We start from the raw sequence: 16242 nt of genomic DNA on the forward strand, positions 1-16242 counted from the left end.
AATCAGCCTCTGCAGGCTCAGGCAACTGGACCAGAGATGCTGAGCCACAATTGAGCCTCAGGTGGCCCCAACCCACACATCCAGGTACAGTTGCAGGTAGGAGTGTGGGTACACCTGCACACAGCCCTCTGGGTCAGGAGCCTGCCACCTTTGTCATCTGGCTATCTCATCTCCCTAACGTATGGAATTAATCATTTTTAAAACAGGCAGAAAAAGCCCTGTGGGAGATAGGGAGGAGAGTCTGAAAGAGGATCTCCTAGGTAATGCTGGCTGGCTAATGTATAAATCAGCAGGCCTAGAACTTTGTGGTTAGATGGGGTTTAATTCTCAAAGCTGTGGACAGCCAGCATGGCTCCCAGGTGACCACCTCAAGGGCTAGTGTAGAGATGACAAGAGGTGGGGCAGAGAGTATACAGCTCTCTGAGAGTATATATTCATTTGGAATATATGCTAAACACCTCTACCCTCACTTACACCTGACACAGAAGAATAGTCCCTGGTGGTCAGATCTGGTGGGAGAGAGAGGGGGGAGTCTAAGGACAGGAGGCTAGAGGAATCATCAGAACCACCAGGCAGACCAGCTTCCACACCCGGGTGACTCAAGCCCAGGAGCTTCACTCAGTGACAATTAAACAGGAGAATGTCTGATCTGACATCCCTTAAGCCTCAAGCTGACTCTTTCTCACAGCTGTGGACTCTTCTCCAGTAATCCCCGCTCAGGTAAAGGAGCCTTGTGCCCAGCAGGGGAGGGGCCGGGAGCTTTGCATTCTTGGGAAATGCTTCCCTTAAAAATCCTAATGCAATCTGCATCCAAAAAGCAAGGTGAGAATCTCTCTCTCTCTCTCTCTCTCTCTCTCTCTCTCTCTTTCTTTCTTTCTTTCTTTCTCCTCCCCCTCCACCCCCAAAAAGGTCTACAAGCAAATAAATTGTATTAGCAAAGCGTGTGAAGTCACTGGAAAGCAGGAGAGCTGGCCCCAGCTTGTTTGTCTGTAGTTGATAAGAAGACACAGGAAGTAAACAGTCAGAAAGCAACTGCTAGCAAGGTTAAAAGATCAGCATGGGAAGTGTGCACGCCTCTCTCTGCATGTGCACGCCTCTGCCTGTGTGTCACTCCCTTCTGTTGTAAAGCAGAACTGACCCAAGTCTCGCACTTTGCTTGACCCGAGAGAGCACGGTACTCATTATCTGCAGGCGGGTACTCTTCAGTGCACGGACAGTAGCTTTCTGCCAAGGGTAGTCCAAGGGCTGGCATGAAGACTCTGTGTGTCATAGCTAGATAAGATCAAGGCTCTGGATGTCTGGAGAAAGGGCTTCCCAGGATAAGCACATATAAAACGTCAGAGCCATCCAGAAAAGACTCCCTTAGGGAACTTAGAGTTAAAGTGCCTTAATATTGGAGCCCCTGCTAGCCATGTAGAGTACACAGCTGAGGGGCCAGAGGCTGACGACGTGCAGCCAGCTCCACCCTCACTTGTTTGCCTGAGTTCTCACCAGCTCTGCTTTGTCCTGGCATTGCTAACGTGACGTTGACACCCTATTGCTCCATTCGAGCGGGCGTACAGTAACGGGTTTGGACTTTGATTCTGGAAACCAAGGGAGGACGCTTGGAGGAAGGGAGTGTCGTGATAAATTCCTGGGGCACCAATATCAATGATCCGGTATCCCCAGTGCCATAGCAACAGCTTTGTGCCTAGCCCGGGAGTCCATAAGCATTGGTGGAAAGCCCTTAGATGCCGTAAGTGAGGAGACAGTTTGTGCTGTCCTCTAAATAGGATTCCCAGAATGCCTCCTGGAGTTAGCTGACACCATGGCCAAGTTCAAGAATATCAGGGTGAAAGAGAAGTGGAGAGGGATTTGGCACTGACTTCTCCGTGGCTGGAAACTGTGTGTCAGCACCATTCAGTGCCTCCCAGCCAGCCAGGCTCTCACCCCACCCTCTGCGCTTGAGCTTGGGTTCCTGTTGGTGGCAGCTGCACAAAGCACTTGCTGAGCTGAAGTTTCCCCACCTAACTTCATAACACGTCTGTCCTCTGGCGTAGAGGAGGTGGGGCCACCGCCTCCTTCCTGTGCTCCATGGACACCTTTCCGTGTGTTGGGAAGCACGTGGCATCCGGCCTGCAGCTCTGTGTGCAGCTCCAGCGTGCTCTGGATATAGTCCTTATGCTACGTGGTCTCTGACCACCAGCGGAGCAGGAACCAATGTCTGCCCTAAAGGATATGAAACACTGAAGGAGAATATGGCTGCGGGGGGGGGCAGGGCACCTGACTGAGACTCTGGTCTTCCAGGCCGCAGCATGTGAGGGCTGTGCCAGCAAAGGTTTGATAGAGCCGTGAAGGGCACATGCTTATGTGCCTACATTAAGGATTGACACATACACAATCCCCCAGTAACTCACAGAAATACACGCAGCCACCCTCCTGTTTTTTCCTCCACCCAACAGTGCACTGGGCTGCTACTCATCCCTTCCTTGAAGTCTTGCATTCACTCCTGGTGATTCTAAGTACTGACTTGGTCTGCTAGACCAGGCTATTGTATCAGATTGCTACCATGGATGTGGAGCCATTTTTTTTTTTAAAAAAAGGACTATAAAGAGGTATAAACCTCAACCTGAAAAATCCTGTAAATGGACTTTGTTTATCTCGTGCATACCTTGAAAATCTTTGAGACCATCTTTTTGAGTGAAGCTTGCTAGAATGCCTGCAGAGAACATGGGAAAGGTGGAAAAACCTTAGTATGCAGAGGTCATATAGGCGGTCAGGACTTTGAGTTGTCACCTTCACAGACCTTCCCTTTAGTGTCTGTTCCATGAAGAAGAAAAAATGACAGTGGCCCAGGTAGGAGTGGGAGTGTCTTGTAGCCTTGTTAACTCTGAAACACCATAACAACGTTCAAAGTGGTATCAGAGATGACCTGTATGACCAAGCTTGTGACTCTCTGGAGACTGGGAATAGGCATCTGATAGGTGAGCTCTGGCATGCATTCTTCAGATGTGGCACCGTCCTTGCAAACCACTTTTGGGTCAGTAGATGCAGGCCAGCTCTTCAGTTCCTTCGAACCCTGTGGGCAGTAATGGTAGCACGTTTCTAGCCTGCCCCCGGAGTATTTATGTACAAAGTCATCACTGAACAAAGCTTAAGTCTTGAGTTTTCTGTTCTGTAAACCCACTGAAAGAGCTCAGAAGGAACACCATGGTATATGAAGCAACTATTAGCTGGTGTGTGTGCGCGCGCACACCTATATTGAGACAGGGTCTCACTATGTAGCCCTAGCAGTCCCAGAACTCATTATGTAGCGCAGGCTCTCCTTGAACTCACAGAGACCCTGCGTGCCTCTGCCTCCCATGTGCCAAGTTTGAAGGCTGCACCACCACGCCCAGCTATGTATCTTTGTGTCTGTTCAATGGTGCAAATGATTTTAGGAAGGAAGTTATGAAAGTAAGCATAAAACACACAAAAAAAACACTGGATTCCCTTAACTGTGTCAACACTGAAAACTCATCGACTCTTGAAAGAATCAGAAAACCAGTGAAGATTGCCAAGATCTCTATATACAACTAGAAGAATGTTCTGGCCAGTTCTCAGCAAGTGGAAAATGCAAGGGAAGCTGCCTGAGTAGCTTGTCAGAAGCCAGCTTGGATGCTGTATTCAGGAAAAGGGTGATTTTTGCCAGATTGTTTCTTATTGAGTCTCAAAAGGACCTGCCCTGCCTTGCCTGGCACGGGCAGCTATCCCCCTCCCTCTCCTCTCTGACCTCTGGTTTGCTCAACGTGGCAACCCCAGGTACCCAGGACCCAGAAGGGTCACTCTCTGTGGTGAACTCTCCCTTCATACAGTCCCATGGGTACCCAGGGAACCCCTCACCTGTGGCCCCAGAGTGACTTGAAAGGTCGATTGTGCAGCTGGCTGTTGGGAGGAATTTCGTCAGAAATGGGTGCGGTCCTCTCTGCTGGCACGAGCTGGTCTCTGTTGTGCTCTATCATCCAAGAACAACTCTTAACTGAGTCTAGGAAGGGTAATAGGTCACCACAGCCCTGCTGAAGATTATATAATGTGCCGGTTTTGGTACTGTCATTCTGAGCTCAGAACCAGCCAGACTGACACTTGAACTTGTGAGCAGCTTGGACAACCCTCCTGAGAAAAGAGAAAACAGGGTCTCTGGAACCTTACCCCAAAAGAAGAAAGTAATTTAGGTAGGAGTCAAGTTGATATCTAGGTTACAGCCTTACCTCTAAGTGAGCTTTGTCAGCTTACACAAATAATATTGATTTGTAATGCATTTGCACAATGCCATCACATTCACAGCCATTTGATCCTGACAGTCACTAAGTACAATAGCTGGTGATTTCTTTTTTAAGAAAGGAAGAAGAAGGAGAGAGAGAGAGAGAGCCATGAGCTCTATGAGCTAACTCAGTCCATCCTATGCGCACAGAGAAAGTCACCCATAACTCTACCTGGCTTCTGACCCAGACCAAGACAGTCACTAATCTGTGGAAGAATTGTACAGAAACTATGCTGATGTGGTTTAGGCTAACTGGATTCTTATTGGTAGCTTATTTGGGGTAGCAATGAAATTTCAGGTAGAAGATCAATTTTCTTTCAGTTAACAAACTTTATTTTTTGAGCAATTTTGGATTTCCAGAGAAATGGAGCAGGAAGCACATTTTCTCATGTATCACTTCTCACCTCCTCCCTCTCTTCCCGTCCTTCCCTCCCTTCCTTCCCTGTAGTTAGCCCAGTCGAAAAGGTGTGTTCCTGAAGCACATGTATTGCAGCTGTCATCCAGATGCTATGGCACGGTTGTGAGCATCCTAGTTTGCATTACGATCGCTCTTGGTGTCACACATCCAGTGTGTTTAGACAAACGTGTGGTTTATAGCTATGGACCCAAACAAAATAGCTTCGCTGCCCTACAACCCTCCGGGCCTCTTCTGCCTCTCCCTGCTGAGCCTGTAGCGTCCACTGATTTTTCTAGCACCAGGTTGGAATATACTTTTTAGGGGTTTTTTAATATATACATTTCAAAGGCACCGAGCATAAAGAGCAAATGGAGTCTAAAGAATAGTTATTGTTTTCTTCAGTGTAGATGATCCAGCCTTACTCACCAAAGGGGCTACTGATTCCAAGTCTGCTGAGCACCCTACATGTCTGCTTTGGCAGACTTAAGCATGACCTCAGTCTCCCTCCTCTCTAGGCATTCTGAGGGGGTGAAGACTGAACTCAAGCCTGTTTCCTGGCATCCCCCTTCCCCTCTTTGAGTCATGTCATGCATCTTGTACATAGAGATGCAGCTACCATCAGGGCTAGGAGACAGTCTCCGCACCGAGAGTCTTCCCAGCACAGTGGTTACTTAGGAGTAAAGCAGCAGTTCTGTTTTCTAGAACTTGTCCCCTCTTCCAGGACCCATGGGCTTACCCTTCCCCCCTCCCCCATCATCATGTTCTAATCTTTCTAACAAAGGGTTTGGCAAGTACCCTTCCCTTGTCTCGGCAGTAAACAGAATTCTCTACCTGAGCAGGCTCCCTCTGAGGAGGTGATGGATTCTCTGGAGTCTTTCTCAGAACAGCAACTTCGCTTGAACCTGGGAAGAAAACACCTGCTTCTCAGAACAATTAGCGCTTGCAGCAGGCAGTCCATCCTCCTGCACTCTGCCTCTGTTCTTCCTCCCCCTGGCTCTGCTCCTCACCCCATACAGCACACTCTCCCTCTTTCCAGTCAAGGACATGTTGAAGTGGCTGGTCAGTGCCACCCCCGTGTCTAAAACTTCAGTGTTTGCCTTTACAGGGACTTTTCCAACTTTACCTAGAAAAGAAGTAAGCAGAGCTTTAGCACTTGTGGTCAGCCTGCTTCCGGCTGCGGCTTCAGTTAGTCTGTGTTCTCTGACAGAGGAAGTACTTGCCGTGATGGGAACTGCCTGACTGGATTGTGGGAGGACCAGGGCAGACGGTGCCTCACAGCATTGGCATGTGAGATGCCAGCAGCAAGCTGAGCCAGGAGAGCAACGAGGACTACATCAGAGCCAGGGTGGCAGATGCTGTGTGACACCACCACCCCAGATACATACATCCCCCCAAATGCAAATCCATTTATAAACTGAATGTCTTGGTCAAAGATGGCTTTCCCAGAAATGCAAGAAAAACCAAGACAATGGAATGCTTTAGATCCCGAGTAGACCTCAGGGTGAGAGTCTGCAAACCTGGGCTTCACACTCTGGCTGGAGAGCTGTGGGTGACAGGAGTTATGGATGACAAGCTAGTAATGACATAAAAGGTTGTGAGATTCAAATTCACCGGGGGGGGGGGGGGGGAGCACCACCACTGCAACTGTGATTGGAAGAGTCTGAACATTTTCTTTTCGGATTGATTCTCCATGTAGATCAGAACCCTCTCTGTGAGAACCTTACACCAGCACTAGCTTGTCCTACTGAGCCACATACGAAACTGAGAAAGTCTGGCTAGAATTGCTAATTAATTTTAACTACTGCGTAATTGGAGATTTGACCTAACAGCCAGGTGATTAATTAAAATACTGGTGATACCAAAGGTCTCACATTTGTGGATCTGCCCCTTTCAGTGCAGAACAGGACAGGGTCTGCCCACCACAGAGCTCAGATCTCTTCCACCCAGCTTGTCTTGTATGGTGTAGGATCTTCGTGGGGTTCTCCTGCCCGGGTTTCATATTACAAATTTAAGAAGGCAGTCAAGGAGAGTTTACAGAAAACCCCTTTTCCTGCCATGAAAGACTTCCTAAAAAATGGAGAAAGAAGGCTATGCCAGGGTTAGAAGCCATGGCCCATAGTAGCCATACTAGCCGCAGCTAACGCATGGCCTTTCCTTGTGTGATGGATGTACCGAAGTCTGAAAGAATGTTCCACAACACTCTTTCAGTTTGCTATGGTTTAAAGATGCGTTACCTCTGTGCGTGGGTGACTTTATAGACTCCTTGAGTAGGGCCTTCATATCCCAGGGATACAGAGAAGGAAAAAAACATAGTAAAAGTTCAGCCAAGGACTCTTAAGTGGAAAAAGCATGCATTTTGCATGTGCTCAAAGACCTTCACTGCGGTCACTGCTGGAGCTGGCAGGGGGTGGAGATTACATTGCTGCAGAAGGTTGGAATTTGCCATAGCACAATCTCATTGTAATCTGTCATTGTTCGGTCATGTGTTACTATTCCCTAAACCCAAAGCTGTGTGCACACCCGTGCATGGATCTGCTGGAGTCTTCCCAACACCTCATTCACATGGACTCTTTGGAAATCTGGCTTCTCCTTGTCTAGAAGGTTTGCTAGGCAGAGGAGCACACGGGGGATCTGAGAGCGAGACCTTAGATGAGCTCACTACCAGTTTGGCTATGGAGCATCTGTTTGCATAGCAATAATAAGTTAATCACAGAGGAGCCTGTGGCAACTCACTGGGCATGCCCACATCTGGCAGGGTGGAGTCTCTTCTCTCACATCTCCTTTCCTCTTCTCCCTTCATTTCCTCCTTCACACTTGGCCACTGTCTCTCTTCCCACTCCAGACCATCCCTTCTGCCTCTGTACAGCTGCAGTCCAAGCTACCTTGCCTGTCTGCTCTCATCTCCGTCTCCAGCATGCTGGGGATCCATTACACCTGTGCCCTGTCCTGTTGAGGACATCCGCATGCATGCTCCCTTCAGAGCCTGGTGCTGGCCTCCTTTAGGCCTTCTGTGCAGAGGATGCTCACCAGCTGGTCCCTAGGCGTGGGTTCTATAGGCTGACTTTTCTGTCCCGCTAGCTGCTCCCCAAATAACCACACAGAGACATTATTAAATGCTCAGCTGATAGTTTAAGCTTGACTCCAGCCCGCTCTTACAACTTAAATTAACCCTTTTCTGTTCATCTTTGTGCTACCCCAAGGCTCATTTACTTCATCTAAGAACTTCCCATGTTGCTTCTTCCGCATCTGGCTTGTGACTCTTAGACTCCACCCTTCTTCCCAGCGTCCTCCTATTCTGGCTCTCCCCCTGCATCTCTTCCTGCCCAGCTATAGGACAGTTGGCTCTTTATTAACCAATGAGAGCAATGCATATTTACAGTGTACAAAGATTGTTCCCCAGCGGATTCTGTTCTCAGTGTTTCTCTCCACTGCTCATTTGACTCAGCACAGCCTGCTCTTTCTTGTCTAGACGTCTACTCTCCTCGTTTCTATTGCAGGGACCTGATCATGGAAGCCCCGCTCCCTAGTTAGATATCCAAGGCAAACATGTCTACTTTTAAAGAGGTTCGAGGATCCAGATACAGTGACCCCGTCTGTGTGGCCACTACATCATCATCAGTGCCAAGCTTATGAAATAAGGGCTTTTACTGTTCCTATTGAATTTGTTAGACTTTTAGAATACTTTCACTGCTTATACATACTTGAGCTCAAATAACTATAAGATGCCCACCTATATACTCAGTTACAATGGTATACAATTTGAAATACAAGTTATTTCTCAAGACCTGACTTGCAAATGGGTTTTAATCCCATCTCCTACACCCAAGTCAGAGCTTCAGTTGCTCACATCTGTGGTGGTGAGATCTGTAACCCCTGCCACATTCCAGCTGATGGTGTAGCCATGCCTTCTTCTGAGCTCGACAGTGGCAGTAGGATTTGGGATCTTTGTTCTCCTTCTAGGGATCATTCTACAAAACTCTATAGCAGCGAGCCTGGTTGTCTGGGGCCTTTGATGCCTAAGATGGACTTCTGTCGGATCTCTCTGTAGTTTGGGGTTCATGACTTTGTCAGTCCAGGCTCAACATCCCTCTGTCCCCTCACAGAGGCTAGCTTGCACTGATGAGAGAGAGTTCACTGCCCACCATCCCCATTCTGCAGAGTTCTGAAACATGAGGTTCGTTTCTCCCTCAGCACTGCAACCCTTGAATGTGAGCTGCTGCCCTGGTAGGGTTGTGGAGTTTTATGTCTGAATGATGGCCACAGATGTAGAGACCCTCATCGGTGGCAGGTCGCTGAGCTCTTCTGTAGAGAACTGATTACTGGCTGAGAAATACTTGGTTTTTAGTTAGTGGCTTTGAAACGGTGTGTTTTCTGGGCTTGGTCTTTTACCTGTCACTCAGCTGAGAACTTGATTAAAATGGGTGTAGAGCAGCATGAATGTTTATCATGCGGTCCAGCAGGATAGACACTGCCATTTTTCTCTTTCAGCAGAAAAGAAAAACTGTAAGCACTTCATATTTACTATTTAAGCTCCTGTGAGTAGAGTCCATGAAGGATCGCTCCATCCCCCCACAAACATTGACTGCCTCCTGTGGTCTAAGTCACTCCATGGAGGCAGCCCCAGCCCTCACCTTAGAGAGGATTGAGCTCCTGTGACTGAGTTCCTGGATTCCCTGGAGCCTCAAGCTGTGACTGAGCTGGGGATGTAGCGCAACTGGGAGAATACTTGCCCAGAGCCACATAAGTGGACATGGTGATACATGCCTGTTATACCGACAGTCAGGAGGCTGGGGCAGGAGGATCATGAATTCAGGGTCACCTTAGCTACACTGTGAATTTGAGCCTCCCCCACCCCTAAAATAAAAGAAGCTAGCGAGCAACTTGCTGCCCTGGTTTATTTTGCACTTGGGCCTTGCACGGCTTTTCCTGCAAGGTCACCTTAGCTGAAGACAGTCTAATGGTCACAGCTAGACTGGGGTCTCACAGAGCATTGATTTTTTTTTTGAAGCACACTAATGCCCTCTATTATTCACAAAAGAGGTTGGCCAGTGCAAGTCCGAAGTCCAAACCCAGTGAGCCACCAGCCCTTGTAAATAATGTTTTATTGGCGTACACCTTCATCTTTTCTTTTGCATAATGCCTGTAGCTATTTGGGGAAGTGGGCAAGGAGTAGTTATAGCAAAGACTGTATGCTTCACAGAGACAAAAATAATGTCAGAAAAGACTGACTCCCCCAAAAATGCTGAGAGCCTGTAGTAGCTCAAAGCAACGCCAGGACACTGTTCTTACTTTCAGGGGTGTTTTGAAAGGTGTGTGCAATGTGTGCTGATAAGATCAAAGTGGTCCAGGTGAGAATGACAGTGGCTAGATCCGAAATGAGTCAGTTCCCCTGGCTCTTGCTGTTCATTCCTACCCCTCGGTTCAGAACCTGAGTATGAGGCACGCTGTTGAGGAGAAAGGCATCTTGGGCAGAAGGAAGTGAGGTGAGAGGAGGAAAAGTCCCACTCTGCTAACCTGTGGTGAGAAAGGCCGTTCTGTACATGCACAAGCTGAAACAGCAAAAGGATGGCGTTGGATGGGGCGTGTGGCCAAATGGCCCTGCCTTGTACAGTGGGCAGCGTCTGTCACCCACTGCAAGCTGGAAAGCTCACAAACTGGAAATGGACCGAGGAACCCATTCGTCATCTCAGCCCATTAACAGGCAAATTCATACATCTCTCCATTAAAATGCCAGAACAGGTGTTTAACAGGTTAACATGTGTCTTGTTTTTAGAGTGATTGCAGATGGTTTTGTCTTTCTAGTGTAAATTCTCTTTGAATACAGCATGGTGTGAAGTCCCTAGAGCAGTCAAAGGCCCAGAGACGTACAGAAACTAGATGGTGGCTTCAAGGGTTATATAAGTGAGGTAGGATTTCAGTTGGGCAGAATGAAACCTTCTGGTATAGACTCTGCAGCAATGTGAATTGTTCAGTGCCCTTGAATGCATGGAACTTAGATTACTGATGTCTGCTGTGCATGTTTTGTCCTAAACTGAAGCAAAGCTTGCCAGCCAAATAATTTGCAGAACAAGCACTGTAGTGGCAAAGGCAGGAGCCGTGGTGGTGGTGTCCATTGTTACAGTTGGGACCTTAAATCTGAAGCCTACTTTCCACTTATATTTAATTCTACAGCAGCTTCTTCTCATAGGAACTAAGGGTTCCGTTGTGTTCATTACAGCTTTTCTAGGCTAGGCAGTCGCATTGGTCAGTAAAGTACTTGCTGCACAAACATGAGGACTTGACAGAACCCACATAAAAGTCAGGTGATGGGGCACTTAACCTGTAATTCCAGAGAAGTGGAGATCCCTAGGGCTTGCTGGCCAGGGCGTCTAACCAAGCTGGTGAGTTCACATGCAATGAGACACCATTCCGCAAAATAATAATCTGAGCATTTGTGAGTTCAAGGACAGCCTGGTCTACATAGTGACCTTCAGGCAAGTAAGTACTACATGAGACCTAGGGAAATAGGGGAGCAAATGGGGAAGACTCGTGACCTCGCCCTCTCGTGACTTCAACCTCTGGCCTCTGTACTCAAATCGTTATTGTTGTACCCCAAGCAGAGACAGCTTCATGAGAGAGAGGTCCATGGGAAGGATGACCTGAAAAGATGACTCTTCTCATTTCTACCCTTAGAAGTAACTCTCGGGCTGGAGAGATGGCTCAGTGGTTGGGAGCACAGCCTGCTCTTCCAAAGGTCCTGAGTTCAATTCCCAGCAACCACATGGTGGCTCACAACCATCTGTAATGAGGTCTGGTACCCTCTTCTGGCCTGCAGGCATACATGCAGACAGAATATTGTATACATAATAAGTAAATAAATATTTAAAATAAAAAAAAAAGAAGTAACTCTCGCTCTTTTCCTATGCGGATTGCAGGAAAGAAACCTTGATTGGTTCCCCAGGATGAGAGCCATGTCCCTGGTCAGCAGCGATTCTGAAGGAGAACAGAACGAGCTGAGGAACCTGCAGGAGAAACTGGAGTCCACCATGAAGCTGGTCACCAATCTTTCTGGCCAGTTGTCGGAACTAAAGGACCAGGTAAAGGCGGGAGACCCCACACCCGGTCCCCACACCTGCATACTTCCCACTCACTGCCGTACACCTCAGACCTGAGGGAGAGGCCAGCAGTGTTAGTGTGAAACTGTTGGAGCGTTTCCCCTCACACCCGCCCAGTCCCTGCCTTTGCTGCCCTTGCCCTCTGGTCTACGCTGCTCAGGGTGCCATTTGAATATGTAAACTACTTGAGCGAAGCCCTGACCAACAACGACAACAAAGTACATACAGCTGTGCCCTTTGGGACTTGACTCAGCATCTTAGCCCTGGGACTTCTCAAGTGTTCACCCCGGGGTTTTAAAACTCCATATCCCGAGAGAAGCTGCCAGTCTTAGGAAGCCTGTCCAGTCCTCTCAGACACAGAGCTCCCACCCTGCCCCTTGCAACACAGAAGCTGACCAGAGATGGCAGATACAGATATACACCAAACCTAACATATTGTCTGCCACACCCACACCTCTGATGCCTTAGCAACACAGCAGTCCTAGGGGAAGCAGTCATAGGTGCCTCTCAGGGTCAAGAACTTGAGCCGGGGATAGTGAACAGTTGCGCTGGGGTAGCCGCACACCAACAGGGAGAGCTCGGTGTCTTAAGTTTCTGAAGGCATCTTAACCGGCACTGTGGACAAGAGGCTGTGTTGTGCACAGCGGCAGGTACCAGGCCAGCCCTGCCCTGTAGGTAAGTGGAAAGGTGTATCCACAGGTGACTTATTATTGTATGTACTTCATAACCAGAGAAGAGCTGGCCTACAATAAATACTTCCTGGAGACAGTTTTGTTTTGTTTTGGTTTTTTGTTTTGTTTTTGTAATTCTGCTTTCCATTATATTTCTTTTCTACCTGAATTTTGCCCATCTGTGCCCTAAGACAGCATTGGCCTCAAGTTCTTTTCTTTGAAATGCTCTAAAATACAGATGATATAAGACCAGTGAGAAGGGGGGCCTCGCTGGGAGCTGTCTGCATCCCCGAGCTTGGCAACCACCCAAAGTGAATAATAACCTACATCTGTAAACTAATGAACTTTTAATTGGAACACTTTGCTCTTTAACTGCCCACCCTGCTGTGAGCCATCTAACAGGTGTTTTACAGGACCTAGCTGACTCATGAGTACATCAGTGGCTGTGTCTGCCTCTGCCCCTCCAGCCCCTGAGAGCCTGGTGCACTTCACGGCCCTAGCGAGCTTTTTCTTCTCCCACTTGGGATAGCTGTGGCATCAAGAGGCTCAGTCAAAGCAGATGTTCTAAATTAGGTGCAAAAAAGCAAATCTTAGACGCTGATCCAAGACACTTAAATACAGGGGCTAACGTGACCCCCATACCATTCTTCAGAGCTTTCCTGTCCTTCACGCCCAGGCTATCAGAACCGCTACTGCTGAGACCACCTAGCTCCGAAGTGCTCCTACCCTGCATCTCATTTCCGCGTGACTGTTTCTCACTGTCGTCCTTGGAAGTTCTGGGGGGCATGCTCTCCTAATGTGAACCTTTGGGTGTCTCCAGTTTGCCGGGGAGCTTCTTAAAATATGTCTGAAACAAAACTATTATGTTTTTTTGAGCGTTCTGTAGTGGGAAAAAAAAAATCAAGTCAGCCCTTCCCTTCAGGCTCTACTGAAAATCCCTGCCCATGCAGTGCTGAGCCTGTCATTCTCCAGTTGTCACAGAGGGTGACTCACTCAAAGGCTGCTTCAAGCCCCACTTCACCAACCAGTGAGCCATGTCCACGGTATGAGCTGGGCTGAGGAAACACAGCGAGAATGGCAGGTGGAGGGGACACTAAAGAAAGCCTAGGTCATCTTACCAGTCCCTGGTTGTCTTGATGAGGAGCACAGAAGGCTCTTAGGGAATGTATCCCACCATGGATCACAGCCTGAGGGTGGGAAGCCCTAATCCTCCAGTGCTGGCCCTGCTCTTAGGTGCTGAGTAGTTTGTTTTGAGTTTGTTTGCTCTGTTTTGTATCCCGTTTTGCCTTTTGTGATTAACTTTTTAAATTGCCTTTCCCTTGCTTTCCTTTCCTTTTTTTTTTTTTTTTAAGAAAGAACCTTAATATTTCATGGATGCCTTCACTGTCATGTGCACAGCTGAGCATAGTAGAAACTCGGTTTTTGTAAACTTAGGTCAGGGTAGAGCTAGTCCTATTGAGCTAACATTTGACTGAACATGGACTAAGACTCATGAACTGACTTTAGACCCCGACCGTTTTCAGCGGTTCAGTTCCCTGCCCCTCTTACATTATTTTTCAGTTTTCAAGTTGGCAGTTGGAAGCACTCTTTAGAAAGCCCTTCCCCTGTGAGTGATTCTGAAATTGAACCTTTTCTTTTTCTTGGAAAGTGTTACAAGCTACAAAGAAGCATGGAAATGCAAGGGCACATTTAGAAGTTCTTTTACCAGGATTAAACTGTTCAAGTTTCGAGATGCTCAGAAATGCAGGGAGGGAAAAAAACATAGACCATAGTTGCTTCAGGGTCAGGGAGGGATTGGATTTTTGCAATCAAAAGGAGGTAGAAATTGTTTCCTTAATCTAACTTCGAACAACCCTGTAATGAATCACCTCAGAACCAATCTGAAGAGTCTGAATGTGATGAAATTTGATGTTAGGAGAATTTTAAACATGTTTTAAGCTGTTGTGTATAAGAACTCATAGTGGCATATTACAGATTTGGTTTCTGGTCACTGCAAGAATTCCTGCCCACAAAAGGCAACAAAATGGCTTAAAACCTAAAAGCCCCACAAATGATTCAAGAACAAGAAACTCTGTCATAGACATTTTTACTACAGCCATGAAAGACTGCCATTCACTGGGGAACCTACAAAATTGCTTCATCCCTTAGCTATTTTGTAGAAACCAGCAATGGAACTATAGTCATTTAAGTGTGAGTGACTTTAGTTTTCATCTTTACTGGGCTAGAGGTCTTTGGTGGTTATTTTTCTAAGCTACCAACTGGGAAGAAGTCCTTGAGAGGATATTGGTGAAAACACGGTTAGCGGTGTCAGGTGTTCCGTCTCACTGCATTGCTATTCTAAGTGTTAATGATGTATCTCATCTCCAAGTTTCCCCTCCCAAGAGATTCTGAATACTAAATGTGATTCTCTTACATCCTTATTCCAAGGAGGAAGACTAATGTAAGAACTTCATAAATTTTTTTGCATGTTTCCTTCATAATGCAAAAGAGCAAATATTAAGCAAAAGGTTCATTTTCCTGAAAATGTGACTGGCTTCCTAGAGGACACTGACCCTTATCTGTCATGCTAGGAATGTAAGAAGTGCTTGAACATCTAAATGATATTAGCATGTTGCCTTTTTAATGAAAGAGAGCCAAGACATCTGCCTTCTAGAAACCTATGTTTAGCAAGAAAGAAAGAGAAGGCGTGAATGTAGTTCCATGGAACACGGAGGCCAGCCCAGCAGTGGCTTAGAGTGAGAAAGGGTGTAGCTTCTGTAATCATCCAAGCAGGTGGTTTCTGGGCTGGCAGAGAACTACAGTAGGGGCTTCCAGGAAAGGAAGAGGCATGCGCAAACGCATGACAGTGCATGGCATGCTCAAGGAATGGCAAAACGTTCAGGTTAACCCAACTCCTCATTTCAACCAACACTCAGAAACCACACTTGCCACACACAGCACTGGATATCCAGGACACGGAGGCAGAAAGGACCTGGTGTCTGCCTTCTAGAACTAGCTGTAGCCCCTTCAAGAGAACAGACAAGTGAATGACACTTAAACATGGTATGTTGCAGAGGTCTAAGCTGATTTCTGTGGGAATGGAAAAAGGGTAGTGAGGCTTTCCTCACAGTGAATTTAGGGGAAAGATTGCTGTCAGTGCGTCAGAGCCTCTTCGGGGTTATTCATTCTTCATTCGGAGTTTGAGAAAGAGTTTGCCAGTTAGATAGGACTTAGAATATTAGTGGGACACCTCTAAGGGGCTGAGCAGTAATATAGAAGCAGTGTAATTGCATTCAGCAGACACTGTGTTTGAAGGTTTTGTTTGGGGGGTTTTTTGTTGTTCTTGTTTTTGTTCTTGTTTTGTTTGAATGTCTGAGCATTTGGGGCTCATCATTTGAGCCTGACTGGCTCTAGAGAACCATAGGAAGGAATTCTGTTTACTAGACCTCACTGGCTACTTGGACTCTCGGTAACCAGGGTGCTTCTCCGTGTGTAACTGGAGGCTTTTCAGAGAGTGTGAAGATCTGTTTTGAGCCAGACTAAGGTATCTTTGTACTGCCAGTGAGCCTCATCACTATGCCAACTTTCAATCACTACCTGATCATCCATTCTGCACCTAGTGTTCTTGTGTTGTGCAAGGTCTCTTTGACATTGCTTCTGTCTGGGTTATAAAGCGATTGACAAGAGCCCAAAGGCAACACAGAGACATTCCAGGTAATTCCTGTATTTGTATAGTTGTGAGGCACTGCACTGCTTCAGCTGTCCATCCTCAGCTAAATGGAGACTCTGAGAATTTTTAATGTTCTACAGCTCGGACATTTT

The 16242-nt window shown here is 47.2% G+C and overlaps 1 protein-coding gene and 1 long non-coding RNA gene across 13 annotated transcripts in view; one reads left to right on the forward strand and one right to left on the reverse strand.

Annotated features, from left to right (window-relative positions):
- Positions 1-16242, forward strand: part of Itpr1 (inositol 1,4,5-trisphosphate receptor type 1) — a 339707-nt gene that overhangs the window by 319365 nt on the left and 4100 nt on the right. For all 12 annotated transcript variants that reach the window (XM_041641645.1, XM_041641653.1, XM_041641709.1 and 9 more), the window contains one exon: positions 11591-11752. In XM_041641645.1, the coding sequence (XP_041497579.1) occupies positions 11591-11752 (162 nt within the window). The remainder of the gene's footprint in view (positions 1-11590; positions 11753-16242) is intronic.
- The window catches only part of LOC121440809, a 53318-nt gene continuing 41388 nt past the window's right edge, over positions 4313-16242 (reverse strand). Inside the window, exons 2-3 of the long non-coding RNA XR_005973387.1 lie at positions 5508-5578; positions 4313-4345 (exon numbers count right to left, since the gene is read on the reverse strand). This is a non-coding gene — a long non-coding RNA (uncharacterized LOC121440809). The remainder of the gene's footprint in view (positions 4346-5507; positions 5579-16242) is intronic.

This window comes from Microtus oregoni, unplaced genomic scaffold, assembly GCF_018167655.1.
Source record: "Microtus oregoni isolate MIOR12 unplaced genomic scaffold, Mior012 000002F_ref0000024, whole genome shotgun sequence".
In the NCBI taxonomy this organism is placed as follows: Eukaryota; Metazoa; Chordata; class Mammalia; order Rodentia; family Cricetidae; genus Microtus; species Microtus oregoni.